The sequence below is a fragment of the Cavia porcellus genome, unplaced genomic scaffold (assembly GCF_034190915.1).
Source record: "Cavia porcellus strain 051 isolate PalLab524CR breed Dunkin Hartley unplaced genomic scaffold, mCavPor4.1 scaffold_14, whole genome shotgun sequence".
Classification (NCBI taxonomy): domain Eukaryota; kingdom Metazoa; phylum Chordata; class Mammalia; order Rodentia; family Caviidae; genus Cavia; species Cavia porcellus.
The window spans coordinates 51000267-51019217 of record NW_026947497.1 but is presented as its reverse complement, the minus strand read 5'-3'; the positions used below and the strand labels follow the sequence as shown (position 1 = coordinate 51019217).

Genomic DNA, 18951 nt, shown 5'->3' with positions numbered 1-18951 from the left:
TTGGGTAAATAATGAAATTTTATGATTAGCCTTCAGGAACCCATAGAGAAGTCCTAAAATTCACTCGATCCCCTTAACCAGCACAATTTCTTTGTGTATTTAATAGGTGGTTTTAAGATTCTGTAATCATCAGACATCAGGTACAGACATCAGGCCTTCTCTTTCTGTTTTTTCTAAGGTTTTGCGTCCATTCCTGCTTCGTCGAATTAAGGCTGATGTTGAAAAGAGTTTGCCTCCAAAGAAAGAAGTAAAGATCTACGTGGGTCTCAGCAAAATGCAGAGGGAATGGTGTGTGTTGGGAGGTTCTCCCCTCAGTTTTGAAAGTGTTCTAAACCTGTGGTTTATAACACCAAAATCTAATTTTGGGCTTAATTAAATAATACATGTAAAGCATGAATTTTCAAAGAAGACGCTAGTGGTCTGTAAATACTGGGTAATGGGTTTGTGCTAGCCTCTGGGGTTGTAGGGTATAGAGGTGAAATTTAAGCACTTCTTTTTTTGCAGTACCTCATAAAACATTTATTTAGACTTGTCCATTCTGAGCTGAAGTTTTATTTTAGGAAGATTAAATATCCTTTTGTGAAATGATGGTGGTAATATGTATCATAGGTAATTTTAAGCACCTTTATAGGATACAGTTTAAAAAATGAAAACCTAGGGTTTTTTTTTCTTTTTTAACCTAAAAGTTTTATAGGTGTATGATACTTAAAAGGCTGGAAACCACAGACTTGGTCATAGTATTACTATTTTTTTGGTAGCTAGAAAGCACCACTTAAATTAGCAACATAAAGTGGCTATGGGAAAAGATTGTGATACCTTAGCGTAGAGTGGTTGTAAGAGTAGTGCGCTCAGAAGAGGAAATAAACCAGAGCCCACCCTGCTCTTCAGTCTTCTGAGGCCCTATCAAGTACACTGGATTCCATGTTTCTGGTAGTGTTGCAAGTTTAGAGCTGTAAAAGGGTTGAAAGTGTATTGGCTATCATGTGGAGAGTGGGTTGTGTTATCTGGATGAGAAGTCCACTGTGGAAGGTATCTTCAGTGTGCCCAAAACTTAAGAAAGGCCTTTATAGGGTAGCAGAGATGACAGTCTTGTCCTTTTCTCCTGTATATGTGTATACACAGAGACACACACACACAACGTATATCTGTATCTGAAATACAGACCTAGACATGAGCCAGTGTAAATGAAGACAGGTCCTTTTTGAGTCAATTTTAGTGAAATCTGCCTTGAGTAGTGTTTTGTGTTCACAGTTGAAGCGTGGAAGGGTAGATGGCTGTTTAAAATTTGTTTTAGCCAGGTGTGGTGGCTCATGCCTGTGTCCCAGCACTTGGGAGGCTGAGGCAGGAGAACTGTTGTGAGTTTGAGACCAGCGTGGGCTACAAAGTGAGCTCAAGGCCAACTTGAACTACTTAGAAAAACCCTGTTTCAAAAAGACAAAAGAAAAAAAAAATTTGCTTCCTGGGTTCAAAATCTCACTTAAACTTCTGGGTTGAAACAGATTCTTCGTTCTTACAGAAAGCTGTCCAGAGTTTTAGTATGTATTTGTGGCTTTTTACAATGTGGCCTAAGCCTATGGCTGTGGCCTCGCAGATCTGCTGTCCCCCCTCCCTGTATATATTTGTGGTTACATTTAGATCAGACTGTACTGTCATTTTTTTTTTTTTGTCTTTTTCGTTTTTATCAGTACCAGAGAGTAATCTTAATCTCATGTGATGCCTGTCCCTCTGGTTCTTCCTCGCTTCTCAGGTGTCAGGGCGCTTAGCCACATGCTGCCCTAGCTGCATGGTGGGCAGCACTGTCATGTGTCTCGCAACGAAGGAAGGATTCTGAGAAAGGCATCTTAGATTACTTTGTAGTCATGCAGACAGAGGGCACTTAGCACACAGTTAGCAACAGGATCCTCACTGGACCGAATTGTCATGTGGCACCTGACTAAATGAGTGGCACTTTCTGTTGTAAAATACTATAATATAAAATTACGTTTAATATCTACATTTTAAGTTTCATTTAATTGCTTTAAAAAAAATGTAAGTTTGAACAGTAAAACCCTATGGGCAATTTAAAAAAGCACTGGAAAATAGAGGTTATGCATAGTAAAATTCAGTGAGGCACCCCTTAAGGCAATGGGTTGCTGCTTAGAGGTATTTTGGGTGAGGTTGGCAAGGGGGTTGAAATGTGACGGAACAGGGCTTTGTCAGGGGGCCTCTGAGACCTTCAATGTTGGTCTTTGCGATAGGTATACCCGGATATTAATGAAGGACATAGACATCCTGAACTCTGCAGGGAAGATGGATAAAATGCGGCTGCTGAACATCCTGATGCAGCTGAGGAAGTGCTGTAACCACCCGTACCTCTTCGATGGAGCCGAACCCGGGCCGCCGTACACCACGGATATGCATCTAGTTACCAACAGTGGCAAAATGGTGGTGTTAGACAAGTTGCTCCCCAAATTAAAAGAACAAGGTATCTGTGTTACTGGTATCTATTTGGAACATAAGGAAAACTTAAAATTCTAGTGGGAAAATGAAAAGAAACACTACACTTTGAAATGACTCTTTGGATGCTTGCTTTCTTTCTTTTTTTTTTTTTGGTCTTTTTTTTCTTTTTTTATTGGTACCAGGGATTGAACTCTTGACCACACACTTGCAAGGCAGGCACCTATGCTGTTGAGCTAAATCCCCATCCCTCTTTGGATGCTTTCTGACGTTAATCTTTGAAATGCCAAAAAAACTTGGTATCCTTTTTGCAGTTTAAGCTTCCCCCAAACTGCCTAGTTGTAGGCCTTAAATCTCTTAGAAGTAGGGGCTGGGGATTTAGCTCAGCGGCATAAGTACCTGCCTTGCAGCAGGCGGTTGAGTTCGAGCCCCGGTACAGATAAAAAGATTAAAAAAAATCTCTTAGAAGTAACAAATAATAAAAGCAGCTGTAGTCCTTAGTTTTGGAGGAGAGTTCCCATTTTATTTATGCTTTCCTAGAAACTTTAGCTTTCTGTCGCACAAAACGTAAAGAATGTTGCTTCCATAGGCAGTTCTCAGATCTTTCATTAGACAATAATGTGTTTGTTTTCAGTTGTTTATGTGGATGTCTTTTATCTTTTGCCTGGGGACTCAAACCCAGGACCTTGCACTTGCCAGGCAGTCACCTTACCAATGCTCTGTATCTCTGGCCCTGTTAGTGTGTTTTTTTTAAATTAAAATTTGTATATGTCGTTGGGATGTTGGTGCACGCCTGTAATCCCAGCACTCAGGAGGCTGAGGCAGGAGAATCATTGTGAGTTTGAGACCAATCTGAATTATATAGCAAGGGCTGGGGGCTTAGCTCAGCAGCATAAGTGCCTGCTTGGCAAACTTAAGGTCGTGAGTTCAATCCCTGGTACAAAAAAAAAAAAGAATTACATAGCAAGATCCTGTCTCAAAACAACAAAAAAATTAATATGGACTCCAAACTTCTTTATAGTGTCTTGACTTTTTAGTTTTGAAAATGAGAGTGTTAGTGTTTTATGTTACAGGTATATTTAAATTGCATGGATGAGGAGAACATAGCATGAAGAAATTTTAACAGTAGTAACCAATATACAGCTAGAGCATTTCATAAATTACTCATTATTTACTCATTATCTAGCTCTTTTAAAGATAAGAAATACCGGTCTTACAAAAACTAAGTGACTATAGCATCAAACATGTGTTTATATTTGAAATTTCTCTTTTTGTATTTCACTATATGCTTTTTTTTAGGAAAGTAGATGACTGATACTGCTATCAAAAATATATTGTGTAAGAAAGGTAGAGGCATAGATCAGTGCTTCCTAGTTTGTGGGAGGCCTGGGTCTCCAGCACCACAGCCAAAACTTAACAAAAAATTACCGTGTGACTTGTCCTTCAGTTACTTTACTTTTACTTTTTCGTTTATACTTTAAAAAAATACATTATATTAAATTCTGCAGGAAAATGAGAAATGTTACACATTTTGAAGTGTGAAAGTGTGTCAGTTTCAGGTTCTGAGAGGATCATTTCATAATCATTTTTTTTTTTTTTGTCTTTTTCCTTTTTATTGGTACCGGGGATTCAACTCATGACCGCCTGCTTTCAAGGCATGCGCTTATGCTGCTGAGCTAAACCCCCAGCCCCAATAATCATTATTTTTTAAAAAGATTTCAGTGCTGGGGCTTTAGCTCAGTGGCATAAGTGCCTGGCTGGCAAGAGAGAGGTCATGAGTTCAATCCCTGGCACCAAAACAAAGAAAAAAGAAAAAAAAAGAGATTTCTTTGTTTCCATATGTTCTACAGAGGACAGTCAGATAATTTGAATCAGGACAGACAAGTAACGGACTTTCATGGTAGATGTGACATGCACATTTAAGGTCTCTTTGAGTTGGAATAGGTCTTTAGAACATTGTGGAGGTGCAGATGTGGTTTTTTTTTTCTCTTTTTGGAGACAGGGATTTGCTACATAGTTCATGCTGGTCCTGAGCTCACTTTGTAGCCCACGTTGTCATCAAAGTAATGGTGGTTCTCCTGCTTTAGCTTCCTGAGTGCTGGTATTACAGGTGTGCACCAGCACGCCTGGCCATGAAGATTATTTTTAAATATGTGTGAGGTAACAAGCTAGTGATTGTCTTACCTTACGTAGAAATGGTAAGGCTCCCAAATCAGAGACAAATGGCCCATTCTGTTTACTAGTGTACTGCCCAGTTGTTCCCGTCTTTCTGTAGTTCTTCCCTCTGCTTTACCTTTCTCTTCCACTATTACCTTGTCCTATTTGTGCTATGAATGGAGGTGGAGAATACAATACCATTTCTTTTTTTATAACCAAATAGCACGTCTGTAATCGCAAGTTGGAGTTAGGGACTAATTGTTATTCTTGATTTTGATGAGCCTTAAGTTTTGAAATAGATTTTGCTACTTTTGAACCTGTGGATAATGGACTGCTTTGTTCTCCTCCAGGTTCCCGAGTACTTATCTTCAGTCAGATGACAAGAGTGTTGGACATTTTGGAAGATTATTGCATGTGGAGAAATTACGAGTACTGCAGGTTGGATGGACAGACACCCCATGATGAGAGACAAGTGAGTAAAATTCTGGGGAGGGAAGATTTTTAAAACTTGGATAAAGTTTCCGATCATTTTATTTTATATCCACAGGATTCTATCAATGCATATAACGAACCAAACAGCACAAAGTTTGTTTTCATGCTTAGCACTCGGGCTGGTGGTCTTGGCATCAACCTTGCTACAGCTGATGTAGTGATTTTATATGATTCAGATTGGAATCCCCAAGTAGATCTCCAGGCTATGGTAAGAGTTAGTAAGTACATTCTATGCTTAATGAGACCTTTCAGTTAGGGGATGCTCGTTTCACAGCTGGCAGTGATTTATCTCTATCCTTTTAGTTTTTTCTGAGCTAATGGTGCAGCAGAAGCATTTTGAAGACTGCCTTTGATGTAAGTCTCAGGACGCCCGTTTCACGGTTCACTCCTGGCTGCGTGTCCTACATCCCGAGAGCAGGATGGGGAGGAGGGAGTTGAACATTGCCTAGGAAGTGCTTAGCGGTCAGACTTGAACATATTCTCCCAACGTTGGCTGTCTACAAAGGACATGGTTGGGGAGAGGGGCTATGTCCTTGGAGGAAGAAGAAGTGGCTTGGCCGAGTGTCTAGCCTCTCAACACCCCAGATAATGAAATTCTGTGCTACTGTGTGGAAGTGTCTGGTCAGATCAGAAAGATTATTATGTCAATAAAATTAATAGTCTGTGGATTAATGTGAAAATTTAATAGATTTCCTCACTTTGATCTTGCTAATGACTTGTTCCATGATGTTGGTGGCCATAAACTCAACTGAGAAATCTTTGGTGTTGGTCATCTAAGGGGAGCTGGGGAGCACTGATAAATTGTGAGTAGTAAGGAGTGTGTTGAACTGGGCGTGGTGGTACACATCTGTAATGCTGGCCCTCTGGGAGGCTGACGCAGAATTTCAGGTACTAGCCCACCCAAGATGAGGGTTTTTATATTGTAAAACTCAATTTTCTCATGTCACTTTCCCATATTATATAGCCATGGAAGTTAAGGTACAAAAACCATGAATTAATACCCAAGAAAAAAAATTTTCAGTACTGGGGATTGAACCCCCGGCCAGTGGCACACTAAGTATATTTTCAGACTTTGTTTTTTATTTTGAGACAAGGTCTTGCTAGGTTGCCTGGGCTAGGTTTGTATTCTGGATCTTCCTGCTTTAACCTTGCAGCATGCTGGGATGATGGGTGATTTACCATACTTAGCTAAGAGAAAAGAGTTTTTAAAAATACTTCAAAAAACTCATTAGTGTTTTCCTTATGAGATAACCAGTAAGTTCAAGCTGAGACTTTAAGAAATACCAGCGCAATGTGAATTTTTCTATTACAAGTTTTTGGTTTTTTGAGACGGGGTCTTGCTGTGTTGACACAAGCCTGTTCTTGAATTCAGTGTCACTCAGAATGACCTTGAAATCACAGTGATTCTCATGCCTTGGCCTCTTAAGTGCTGTAGTTACAAGCATGCACCACCATGCCTGGTTTCCATTACATATTTTAAAAGCATTTAAGTTATTTGTATGACTTCTAAAGTATATTCATACTAACTAATTCACTTAGGACCGAGCACATAGAATTGGACAAACCAAGACGGTCAGAGTGTTCCGCTTTATAACTGATAACACTGTAGAAGAAAGAATAGTAGAACGTGCAGAGATGAAACTCAGACTGGATTCAATTGTCATTCAACAAGGTGAGCCCTGGAACTCATTTATTAAGTTGCATTAATACCATCCTCCCATGTTTTTATTGGTACCAGGAATTGAACTTAGACCTTGCACATGCCAGGCAGGCACTTACACCACTGAGCTATATCCCCAGCCCACCACGACATTGTTTTCATTGAGCTTCTATTATGTCATGGTACAGCCAACAGATTATTCCTGTTCCAGAAATAAATGTTAGTGTTATTACTATGTTTTGGGCTCTGAGAAACTGAGGCTCAAGGATTGATTGTGTCAAGTAGCAGTTGTCTTCTGCCACACTTGAGCCTCTTATGCCATCTGTTACAGGAGGGGATAAAAGTAGGTGCTATTCAGGACTTTGAAAGATCAGTGGGACAATGTGTGTGAAATGCCTCATGTTCAGTGTGATGTATGTTAAGTAGAGCTGTGGTGACTATAATTTAGAAGCAGTTTTGATTGTTCTGGGGAGTACTAAAGGAATCCAAATCGAAATGCAGACCTGCCCTTGCCCTTTCCTGTGAGCCAAGCCTGTTTGTTGTGTAAAATGCTGCTCTTGATGCTTAGACATGCAGTGGGTACTAGAGCTTGGAGTGTTTGCTGTTGGGGAGGTTTACAGCTTGGGTTTGCTCCCTGCAACAGGAGATGAGAATGGGATTTCAGTTTGGATTCTGTAGAGTGGATGTCATGTTCTTATTCCATATCGCTGTAAGAAAGATGTGATTTTGATGTCTGTATTTTTGAAAACAAATTATTAGGTTGCCTGCATTATTGCCAATTGAAGATCATTTCTCCTTAATTTTTTTGTTTATTTTATTTAAGGAGGAAAAAAAAAAGCAGAAAAAGGGTACAAGTTATATAGAATTTCAGAAAAAAATAAACAGGAAATCACTAGTTAATAGATTACATTAACTGTCATCTTAGAAATATTTGTTCAAGTTACAAAATTAAAGCATATAAAGTGGACATTCAAACAGTGACTGCAAACAGTTCTGTTCAGTGATCCAACAAAACTCAGCAATATCGTTATCTATCTTATACACTTAAATATACACGCAGTTATACTGTTTAGAGCTCTCTCCTTTATTAATGTTGTTTCTAGTATTATAAAAGTAGTCTCAAGAGTTCACTTTTTGAGATCAATGCAGTTTCAGAAACTTAAGATATTTTAGTTTGCACACAGAGTTTGATTATACAAAGGTTAGAACATGCTTAGGTATATTTCTGCTAAGAAAAAGCTGCTTTTAGAAGATTAGTGAGAACATCCCTGTACTCACCAGAAACTCTTGGGTTTATAATGCTTGAATGTTGAAATTTGTGGCGTTTTCCCACTCATAGTTTTGATTTTTAAATCCCAAATATTCCACAAATGAATGCATTTCATTAAGACAGTGTACAGTTGGTGACATGACATAAAACATAAGCATTTAAAACATTTCAAGGCTAACTGGAAGTTTGGCAGTAAACTAAGTGTAAAACTGAAAAAGATGCAGTGAATTTACAGAACACAGATGATTGAGATTGGAGGCAAGATTATAATGTGCCACACCTTAACACTGAACATTCAGTGTTTGCAGTACAGTACAGTAAAGTGTGTGTCACATTATACAACACAATCTCTCTTTCAGGGAGGCTCGTGGATCAGAATCTTAACAAAATTGGGAAGGATGAAATGCTTCAGATGATTCGCCATGGGGCAACGCATGTGTTTGCCTCAAAGGAGAGCGAGATCACGGATGAGGACATTGACGGCATTTTGGAAAGAGGTGCAAAAAAGGTGAGATGCAAGTTAAATGATAGTGCTTTCAATACAAAGTATTTCAGAATCCTTGTTTTATGAATTACATTCTTATTTTTGTGAAAAGCTTTTGTGTACTGTAGATTCTAATTCATTTTTACTGCAGGACTCAGTAAAAGAGTTTATGTATTCTTGTTTTCACTTTCATGGTTTGTTTTCTTATTCTTTGTAGACTGCTGAGATGAATGAAAAGCTCTCCAAAATGGGTGAAAGTTCACTTAGGAATTTTACAATGGATACAGAGTCAAGTGTGTACAACTTTGAAGGAGAAGACTATAGAGAAAAACAAAAGGTATTTCAGAAAGAGGTCTCTTTTGCAATGCTTTATTTTACTGGAAAGTTAGAATTTTAAATATGTGATGTCATACCTTATAATTTCATCTCAAGCAGCAGTTTTTGCTTATTTGTATCTAAATCTTTTCCATCATATAAAATTGAAGTTTTTCAGTGGGAAATCAGAAATGTTATTGAAGTTTATATGATGAAATTTATTGTTTATTGTTAGAGCGAAACATTCTTGTATGGGTTGAATATAATAGTTGACATTTGAAAATGAAAATGATTGGCAAAACGTCATAATCTGCTTTATTAAAGAAGTGGTAACAATTAGAAGGAAAATTTAAATTTCCTTATACTTAGCAATAGAGAGATTGGTGCATGGTTACAGAGTAGAACAAAAAGGAATTCTATCTAGAATTTCCTTTATTATCACTCAGATTTATGTATCTTCAGGTGTTTTTCTAGGTCAAGTGTATGTCTGTGTGGTCTTCCTGATTTGGGTGGCAGTTTATACTCTGCAGCATTCCTGCAGAATTACTCATTTGGGCATGAAATGTTAGAAATTTAATGCCAGTTACTAGACTGTGTTAGGTGTTAATTATATAGCATTGCACAAAACTTAAGAGTCTTGCCCCTGAACTTACTGTTCAGAATTCTATCAGGATCTTTCATGTACCAACACATCCCTAACTGTGACTTGTCACTCGAGTAAAAGCTGCTGATCTGCATTGTTTCCCACATGCTAGATTGCCTTCACTGAATGGATTGAGCCACCCAAACGGGAGAGGAAAGCCAACTATGCCGTCGATGCTTATTTTCGGGAGGCTCTTCGTGTTAGTGAGCCCAAAGCACCCAAGGTGAGTTAAGTAGCACAGCAAGGCTAACACTGCTATAAATGTTCACTTTCAAACATACGTTTACAGCACACTATTTTGTGAGTACCTACATCTTTAAAGAGGTTTTTAATTTAAAATTTGATTTGAAAATTCACTTTTATTGAAAGATGCTCTCAGTTGCTGACACAATTGGCTGTCATGATTTATGAAATGAGGGCTAGGAGGAGATTTTTTCTTTTTAGGAAGAGGTTTTTATTACTTGTTTATTCGTTATAATTAAAGTCATTACCATATTTTTTTATTTTATTTTTTATTATCATATATTTTTAAGAGATAACATTTAAAAATTTCTCTTTAGGCTCCTCGACCTCCAAAACAACCCAATGTTCAAGATTTTCAGTTCTTTCCCCCACGTTTATTTGAATTACTGGAAAAAGAAATTCTGTATTACAGAAAAACTATTGGGTACAAGGTAATTTTAATTATCCACTTTATATCTTTTTCTATCCCAAATCTATGAAAGACAGAAGCATAAATTGTTAATAATTATTTAATTTCAGCTTAGTAGAAAAAAATGTTTACCATAACTAGTGATATATGTTTCATGTATTGACTTAATCTTTATTGTAATGGAAAACTTAATGACCATCCCCCTTTTTTAATGTAATAAATGCAGATATCATGGTGGAATTGAAACTTGAGAAATATAGTAGTGCCAGTTATTTGGTTAGGAATGTAATTTACCACATGCTTGTTCAGTGAGTTGATTGATGGCATAGGAAAATGTCTTTTAGGTACCTCGAAGTCCTGATCTTCCTAATGCAGCACAAGCGCAGAAAGAAGAACAGCTAAAAATTGATGAAGCGGAACCCCTTAACGACGAGGAGTTAGAGGAAAAAGAAAAGCTTCTGACACAGGTGTAGTCTCAACACAAAATCCAGTCACACTCACTTTGTTAGTGCTATGCTAGGGTGTTCTGGGGCATACAGAGTTGAAGTCAGTGGGCCCCCAAGTGGAATACTTGGGGGTGATAAAGTGCGGATAAATGGTACTGTGGGTTATCACTGGTTACAGAGAAGCTTGTACATCTGCATTCAGTTGAGTAGCACCCTGTGCACACGCTGCTGGGGTTCTCATCCTTCCGGGAATCCTTGTTGTTACTACCAAGTTACCATTCTCAGTTACAGATCTCTGCTTGGTATGTTTTGGTTTTTGCTTTTTTTTTTTTTTTTTTTTTTTTTAAATTTTAACCCTCCCTCTCACCCCCTTTTTGGTGCACTTGCCAGGCAGGCAATTGTGCTACTGTGCTAAATCCCTGGCCTTTAATTCTGTTTTAAAGAGAAAAACAAACAAATAAACAAACAAAAAAACAATAAAGCCAATCAAAACAAAACAGTGAAAGCAATACAGGACTTCAAAATAGGATGCTTTGGGGCTGGGGATTTAGCTCAGTGGCATAAGCGCCTGCCTTGTAAAGCAGGCAGTCATGAGTTCAATCTCTGGTACCGATAAAAAAAGGAAAATAGGATGCTTGGAAATCAATAGTGCTTACCATAATGCCTCTTATTATCTTCAGAATTACTACCCATACTATCAGGCCTAATAAAATCAAACAAAACAGAACAGAATAAACCCAGTCAAAACAAAGCATTGAATAAAGCAGAACAAACAAAACAGTGAGAGAATTAGTGAATTTCAAAAACAAGATGTAAGGAAATTCCCCAGGTTGCTGTGCTGCATATTGTTATTCTCTAAAGTGCTCAGACTACTGGCCTTAGGCCTGCAAAGTCAGTCAAATAAAGCTTAATACTTCACAGGTATTAGGTTGTTTTTGTACCTCAGTTGCTATCAACTCAGCCTGTGTCCTTGGAATCAGCGGAGGTTGCTTACCAGAGGTTGGGGGGATCTCGTGTCCCATCCCGTGTGCCAGCTAACTCAGGAAGAATGAATTGGCTTCTTGTTTTTCTTTCCAGGCCCTGCATGGCTGCTGATGGCCTGTTTTTGCTTTTTTTTTTTTTTTTTGTCTTTTTCCTTTTTATTGGTATCAGGGATTGAACTCACGACTGCCTGCTTGCTTGCAAGCAGGCGCTTATGCCGCTGAGCTAAATTCCCAGCCCCCTGTTTTTGGTTTTTTAAAGATGGTCTCACTATGTAATTCAGGTTGATCTCAAGCTCACTAGGTGGACCAGTGTGGTCTTGATCCTCATTGTGCAGGGATCCTCCTGCTTCAACTTCCTGAGTGCTGGGATTATAGGCATGCACCACCACACCCAGCTTCTAGGTTACTTTTAAAGCAGTCTTTTGGATTAAGTCACAGTTTTCAGAATCTGTCTTTTAACCTCCTTTTAAAGCTTTGCTTTCTACTATTCCACTTGTTGAGCTTTGTTCTTTATTCAGTCTCTATGATTTAAGTCCTGTTAATCCTTCAAAAATTAGCAAAGCTTTTCACACAGCATTTTTGTTCTTCCCCATCAGAGCTGACTGTTCAGTTGTCTAAACAGTATATACTGTGTTGCTCAGTTTGTACAGGAGAAGTTATCATTCTAAAAGAACTGTATTTGGAAATGCTTTCTGTAATATTCAGAAGCCTGTGTAAATAAAATGTATGACATTTTTCCTTCAAATTTTTCTGTTACTTTTTAGGGATTTACCAATTGGAATAAGAGAGACTTTAACCAGTTTATTAAAGCTAATGAGAAGTGGGGTCGTGATGATATCGAAAATATAGCAAGAGAAGTGGAAGGAAAAACTCCAGAAGAAGTTATTGAATACTCAGGTAATTCTTCCATCATTTACTACATAGGTTGTCATGATTTCACAGTCATACTGGGAGAGTCTTGTTGTCTTAGTCGAAGTTATGTTTTTGATCTGAAACATCATGCCTTGTATGCTTCTAAAAACAAGCTGGAATAGATTCCTGTCCCTAAAGGTGTGTTGAGTTTTTAAAAATTTATTTTTTGTTTTTGTTTGTTGTGGAGGCAGGGTCTTGCTAAATTCTCCAGGTGACATGTCCTCAAATTTGAGATCTTGCTGCCTGTAATCCCAGCAAATTAGAAGGTTGAGGCAGGAAGATGTTAACGCCTGGCTTGCTTTCTTTTTTTTTTTTATGCTAGCCATATAGCCAAGTAAGGTAGAACAGGTCATTGAATAACTGTTTTAATTTTTATTTACTTTTTCTCCATCAGTTGTTAACTGTTGGTGTGTTTGTGTTTCCTGTTCAGTTGACTGTAGTTACTTGGTGGTGACTGTGCCTGGAATTTTTAGCATAGTAAAATTTCCAAGCATTGTTAGATAAATTATTCAGTACATCTTATTCTTATTTTTAGGAAATAGAAAAATTAAAAGTGATTTATTGCTGTTTAGTATTAAATGTAGGTTAAATGAAAATGTTTCTTAATCCTCAGCAAATAAGTTACCACAGAATCATTAAAAAGTTACTGATCTGTATCCCTTTCCACCACTGTTCTGTCTGCAGCTGTGTTTTGGGAAAGATGCAACGAGCTGCAGGACATAGAGAAGATCATGGCTCAGATTGAGAGGGGTGAGGCAAGAATTCAAAGAAGAATAAGCATCAAAAAAGCACTTGATACCAAGGTACTTGTGTATTAATCAGTGTTTTCGTTGATAGAACTTCTGTCATTAGAGTTAATTTTTTTAAAGAAAGGGAAAGGAGGTTTTAAAATAAAGATTTCTTGGGCTGGGGATTTAGCTCAGTATCATAAGCGCCTGCCTTGCAAGTGTGCGGTCGTGAGTTCGATCCCTGGTACCGAAAGAAACAAAAAGAACAACAACAACAACAAAAAATTCTTGAGAGAAAAACAGCAATTGTAAATGGCATCTGTATCATTTGACATACTATGTCAGAGGTGCTAGGCTTAGCTTCTGATTAGAGTTTTGAGTCTGTTTCTTTTTGTAATAATAATAATAATAATAATAATAATAATAAAAATAAAGACAAACTGGGCATGGTGGCACATGTCTATAATGCGAGCACTCAGAAGGCTGAGGCAGGCTGCAGGTTTGAGGCCAGCCTGGCCTGCATTGTCAGGGCCATCCTGATCTACAGAGCAAAGCCCTGTCTCCAAAAAAAAAAAAAAAAAAAATATATATATATATATATATATATATATAAATTTTTAAAAAAAAATTTATTTTAAGTCATCAATTATAGTAAAACTGAGTTTGAAATAAATTATATCAGATTTATATTTCATACAGTATCTGACTTTTATAGATTGGACGGTACAAAGCACCTTTTCATCAGCTCCGAATATCATATGGGACTAACAAAGGAAAAAACTACACAGAAGAGGAGGATCGCTTCCTGATTTGCATGCTTCACAAGCTTGGATTTGACAAAGAAAATGTATATGATGAATTGCGACAGTGTATCCGCAACTCTCCCCAGTTTAGATTCGATTGGTTTCTGAAGTCCAGAACTGCCATGGTGAGCCTGGGGCCTTTAGGTGTTGGGGGTTTGCTGGGCTCCCTTTGTGGGATTGGAAAGTGGATTCAGGCTGTGAAGCCAGGTAGGCGTTCTTTGATACTAATCTTAATCAGGTTCTGAGAAGAAACTTTCAGCATCTGCTTCAGCTTCTGAACATGAGGATTCTCTGGGTTTTGCAAATACATTTCTGCCGAGAAAAGTGATCTTTATTTTGAGGCCTATGAATATCAGAATGTTGAATCTGAATTCTGTTTAAATGGTTAACTGCAGGAAAATCCTATTTCTTATACCAGTGTATTGGTAGGCTTTGATTTTTTTCCCAATATCTGGCTGTTTCCGACCAAAGATCTTCATTTCTGACAACCTAAAGTTAGACTTGAGGGAAGTGTCGCTCAGGTGGGTCGCTCCTTTTCTTGTGTGTGTTTTCGTCACCCTTGAGCCTCTGTTCTGTAGGATGACAGGAAGGTGACAAGGCTCTGCTGGGTGAGCACAGTATAAATATCTTAGTGTTGGTAGTCAGAGCTCTCGGTGTACTTGGAGTGTAGCATCACAGAGGAAAGCAGAGCGTTTCTATATTTGACCCCTGAAAAATTTTCAGAAGGAAAGAAACACTCCATAAATATAGAGAAAGATGAATGATAGCTGCTGTAAGCCCTCATATATCTTAGTAAATAAAACTATTTATTGAGTTCATACGGCATAATGATTTTTTGAGACTGTATTGCTAGGTGACAGTGAGGCTTGCCCATAATCCCAGCATTTTGGAGGCTGAGACAGAACAATTGCTTGACGTTTGAGGTCATATAGTGAGTTCAAGACCAGCCTGAACCCCACCCCCACCATAGCAAGACCGTCTCAAAAAGCCAAGAAAAGGTGGTGTCACCATGCAGCACAGTACCGTGGTATAAAGTAGAGTTCCTTCCTAGCATGTTAAGGTGTACAGAAAAATTGTAACACTGAGAGGCTGACGACTGGGGCATGACCCTCATCCAGGAGCCAGCAGGAGTCCAGCCTTAGGGTGTCCTTTACACCTCCATGCTGTGTCCAGAGTGCCCGAGAGTCCTTTCTGTGTGATGGGTGGCATGCGAGGCTTTGCTTACTATAGACGCTCTTGCCCTATAGGAGCTGCAGGCCGGCAGTTGTGCAGGTGGATTTCTGTTCATCAAGTGTTGAAGTTCTAGTTGATTTTCATCCTCCAATGTGTGTATTATTAATTTAAAAAAACATTTTCATTGTAAATAGTACGGAATTGCTAGGCACAGATAGTAAGTGACCAGAATTGCATGTATAGTAAGACTCATTTTCTTTTTTTTTTTTTGTCTTTTTCCTTTTTATCTGTACCGGGGATCGAACTCAGGCGCTTATGCCGCTGAGCTAAATCCCCAGCCCCATAAGACTTATTTTCATGACTGTAATTTCTAAAAGTAAGGAAGTATTTATGAAGAGTGTACCACAGTATAGCTTTAAAAATTCAAGTAGAAAGATGAAATAACTTTATTTATCTATTCTGTCTTTTTGAGATAGGGTTTCATTATGCAGTTCAAGCTAGGTTTGAACTTACTTTGTAGTGCAGCTTGATCAGCCTCCTAAGTGCTGGGATTATAGGCGTGCACCACCATGCACAGCTGAAATGACCTTTTTAAAAAAGTCCTCATGGCGTGGTTTGTGTATGAAAATAAGTTATCTTGCTTGTCTTCAAGGTATGGGGATATAAAATGGTTTTTAAAAATACACCTTCATTTAAAAATTGAAAACATGGCACCTTGTAGATGAAAAGTACATGTTATGTATATTTATATTTGTGTTTATAACTCAGGAGCTCCAGAGGAGGTGTAACACCTTAATTACATTGATTGAAAGAGAAAACATGGAACTAGAAGAAAAGGAAAAGGCAGAGAAAAAGAAACGTGGACCAAAGCCTTCAGTAAGTATTCATGAGCATGCAGAAGTGCAGGTTGGGGGCTGGGGATTTAGCTCAGTGGCATAAGCGCCTCCCTTGCAAGCAGGCAGTTATGAGTTTGATCCCTGGTACCAATAAAAACGAAAAAGACAAAAAAAAAAAAAAAAGAAGTGCAGGTTGGTAAATCACACTTTTTAGTCGTTTTAAGAACATGGTTAGCTTTTGATGTGTGGGGTTGCTTTTATATTGAGGCAGGAACTTGCTGTGTAGCTCACCGGGCCTTGAACTCACTATGTAGTGCAAGCTGACCTTGAACTCACTGGTTCCTTCTGCCTCAGCCTCCCAAGTACTGGGATTACAGGCTTGTTTTGTTTTTGTAAATAATATAATTAAGTCACTGGAAGTTTAAAAGTTTAACTTGATTGCATTAGGAAATCGTGTTACAGTGAGGGTTTCTAAAAATCTGGGGAGTGTGTATCATGAATGCCCAGAGTACACACTTTTGGAATGTCAGTCATAACTGTAGACTAAGGAGTATTGGGAAGATGATGGCTTCATGGTTAGCTTCCTAATGGTTCCTAATAGCTACCTAATGGTAAAGGTAAGGGTTTCCAGGAGAAAAAAGTTATCTTGTTACATTAATTGGATTTGTTTTGAAAGAATTCAGTTCAATTCTGGGAGAAAAACACTGTATTTCTGTTATGAAGCAGTTATTGCTAAAATGCTGTGATGTGTTTATGAGTTTATTTCATTTCGCAGTAGTCTGATCATAAAAAGAAATCTTTTCCTTCTTTGTAGACGCAGAAGCGTAAAATGGATGGAGCACCTGATGGTCGAGGAAGGAAAAAGAAGCTGAAACTATGAATGCATATTTGTTTCATAATCACTAACTTTAAAACAGTAGTTCTTTAATTTACGGGTCTTCATAAGATGTACTGTACAATGCTCAATTGTTATGTCATTCAGAGACATCAGGTCCATCTGTTTACTGAGCTAGAAATATAGTATGTACTTTCACTTTTTTAAATGGAACAGCTGTGCTGAAATTTTTTTTATCATTAACACTTGAAGTAATAAAATAGGCTTCATTTATTAATAAATGTTTCATTTGATTTATTTTTTCTATTATAGTTTCATTTGTGAAAGTTGTGATTTTTGTCATTTTTACACTCGTAAGGCTTAAAATAAGCAAACAAGTAAAAAAATTGCAAATAACACTCGTCCCTTCAGTCTTCATTAGTTATGTAATTATTTCAGTTCACTTTGCCTTTGCAGAAATTTTCTTTGTAGTGCTATTGAGTCTCATCTGGAAAGATTACGTAAATTGAATTCTCCTTGATTATTATAAAATTGGGGAAAGGCAAGACAAATTATAATTAATTTCTGTGTGCATCTGTGTTAATGCTTTCTATTTTTATGGTTGCTTCTGAAATGAATATACCCTATTATGTTGGAGGAATGGCCTTTTAGTTGTAATAGCCAAAGACATTTAGTATTTTCTGGTTCTTTAAGGTGTTGCACTGTTTTGTAAAAGGAATTTTTTTTAAAGTGTATGGTAAATATTTTGGCAGATACCCTTTGGAAGCAGCCACAACTTAGAAGGATGTCAGAAGTAAAATGTTTTTTTAAATTTTTATTATAGGAAGATCCAGCCAAAATGAAATGTGAATTTGTCAGACTATTAAAATTGGTAATGACTTGTATCCCCTCCCAGTTTATAGTATTTTTGAGTTAATAGAATAAATGAAAATTTTATTTTATTATATTTTAAAATAATTTCTAAATATTAGGAGCAAGACAGTAAAATACCAGTTTTTATTTTGTAGGGAACAGACTTGATAAACTGGAGCCCCGGAAGCAGGAATACCCTCACTGTAGTGTCAGGATTTTAGCCGTACCAGAAGCCTTTGTGTGCTACACATAAATTGTATAAAGTTTTATATGTGCAGATTGGGCAGACAGTTCTCCATTTTTCTAAGGGAATGCAATAAATGTAGCATCGTGAATAAATATAACTTTTATAATCCTTAAAGTGGTCTTTTCTTTCCATTTTAAATTTCTTCTTGCTTAATTCTTCATTTTTTCCCTTTGGAATTCTCTGTTGGGTTTCTCTCTTGACTTTCTGTCTGACACGTGTAACTGATTCGGCAGTGTAACACTGCAGTTTCCTGAAGAGTGGGGTTGCTGCTGTTACTGTCAACTCTGTCTTCACTGTAAGTTGTCAAGCTAGTTTGAATTTACTCCATACCCCGCTCAACATTGACTTCTCTGCAATGCAGGATTCCTAGATAACAGAATTGCAACTTCATTTTGGAAAAATAATTCAAAAACCATAAGAAAGAAAACTTCAATGGTCATGGAAGTGGTATTTTTTCAGAAGAGAAATTGGGAGGAAATGCAGACGGAATCAAGTGCAATGTTTACCCTTCAGCGTTGGAGACTCCCATAAACAGTAGCATGGTACAAAGAGAAGGCAACTGGAGAAATCAGGCAGGTCATGCTGTCTTTGGCTTTGCAGGTGAGCCGGTGCTGCATGCACTTTGTGTTTCAAGGTCAAAAGATGACCGTCCTTTCCCCATCTCGGTTTTCATTACCTCAGCCTGTTCCTTTGCGTCTGTTCCTGGCACCTCTGCCTGCCCTGCCAAACGCTCTGCTTGAGAACGCCCTCAACACGCACTGTCATGCAGCAGCTGGCTGCTGGCTGCAGGATAAACCTGAGCTCCAGCGCAGCCTCTGAGGCCCTTCTCCGCCTGACCCCACATGCTCCCTAGCCAGACCCTCCGACCTCTGCTCCTAGACAGGCATGCACCTTGTATGCTGGCCCTTGTCCTCTGGCTTGCTTTGTTCACACTTCTTTGCTGGCCTTGGCACCCACCCACTTCTGCCTGCGTACCAGCAGCCGACTGGTTGCTGCCCTGTTCTCATTCTGTGCCCCGGTTATTTCG

General features: G+C 38.2%; 1 protein-coding gene across 1 annotated transcript in view; it reads left to right on the top strand.

Annotated features, from left to right (window-relative positions):
• Positions 1 to 18038, top strand: part of Smarca5 (SWI/SNF related, matrix associated, actin dependent regulator of chromatin, subfamily a, member 5) — a 37292-nt gene extending 19254 nt beyond the window's left edge. The window contains exons 10-24 of the mRNA XM_003476989.5: positions 179 to 288; positions 2238 to 2464; positions 4944 to 5065; positions 5141 to 5293; positions 6625 to 6757; positions 8375 to 8523; positions 8717 to 8836; positions 9570 to 9680; positions 10018 to 10131; positions 10454 to 10576; positions 12303 to 12435; positions 13135 to 13253; positions 13894 to 14106; positions 15923 to 16030; positions 16805 to 18038. Coding sequence (XP_003477037.1) covers positions 179 to 288; positions 2238 to 2464; positions 4944 to 5065; positions 5141 to 5293; positions 6625 to 6757; positions 8375 to 8523; positions 8717 to 8836; positions 9570 to 9680; positions 10018 to 10131; positions 10454 to 10576; positions 12303 to 12435; positions 13135 to 13253; positions 13894 to 14106; positions 15923 to 16030; positions 16805 to 16870 — 2001 coding nt within the window. The 3' untranslated portion in view covers positions 16871 to 18038. The remainder of the gene's footprint in view (positions 1 to 178; positions 289 to 2237; positions 2465 to 4943; positions 5066 to 5140; positions 5294 to 6624; positions 6758 to 8374; positions 8524 to 8716; positions 8837 to 9569; positions 9681 to 10017; positions 10132 to 10453; positions 10577 to 12302; positions 12436 to 13134; positions 13254 to 13893; positions 14107 to 15922; positions 16031 to 16804) is intronic.
• The last annotated feature ends 913 nt before the right edge of the window (positions 18039 to 18951 follow it).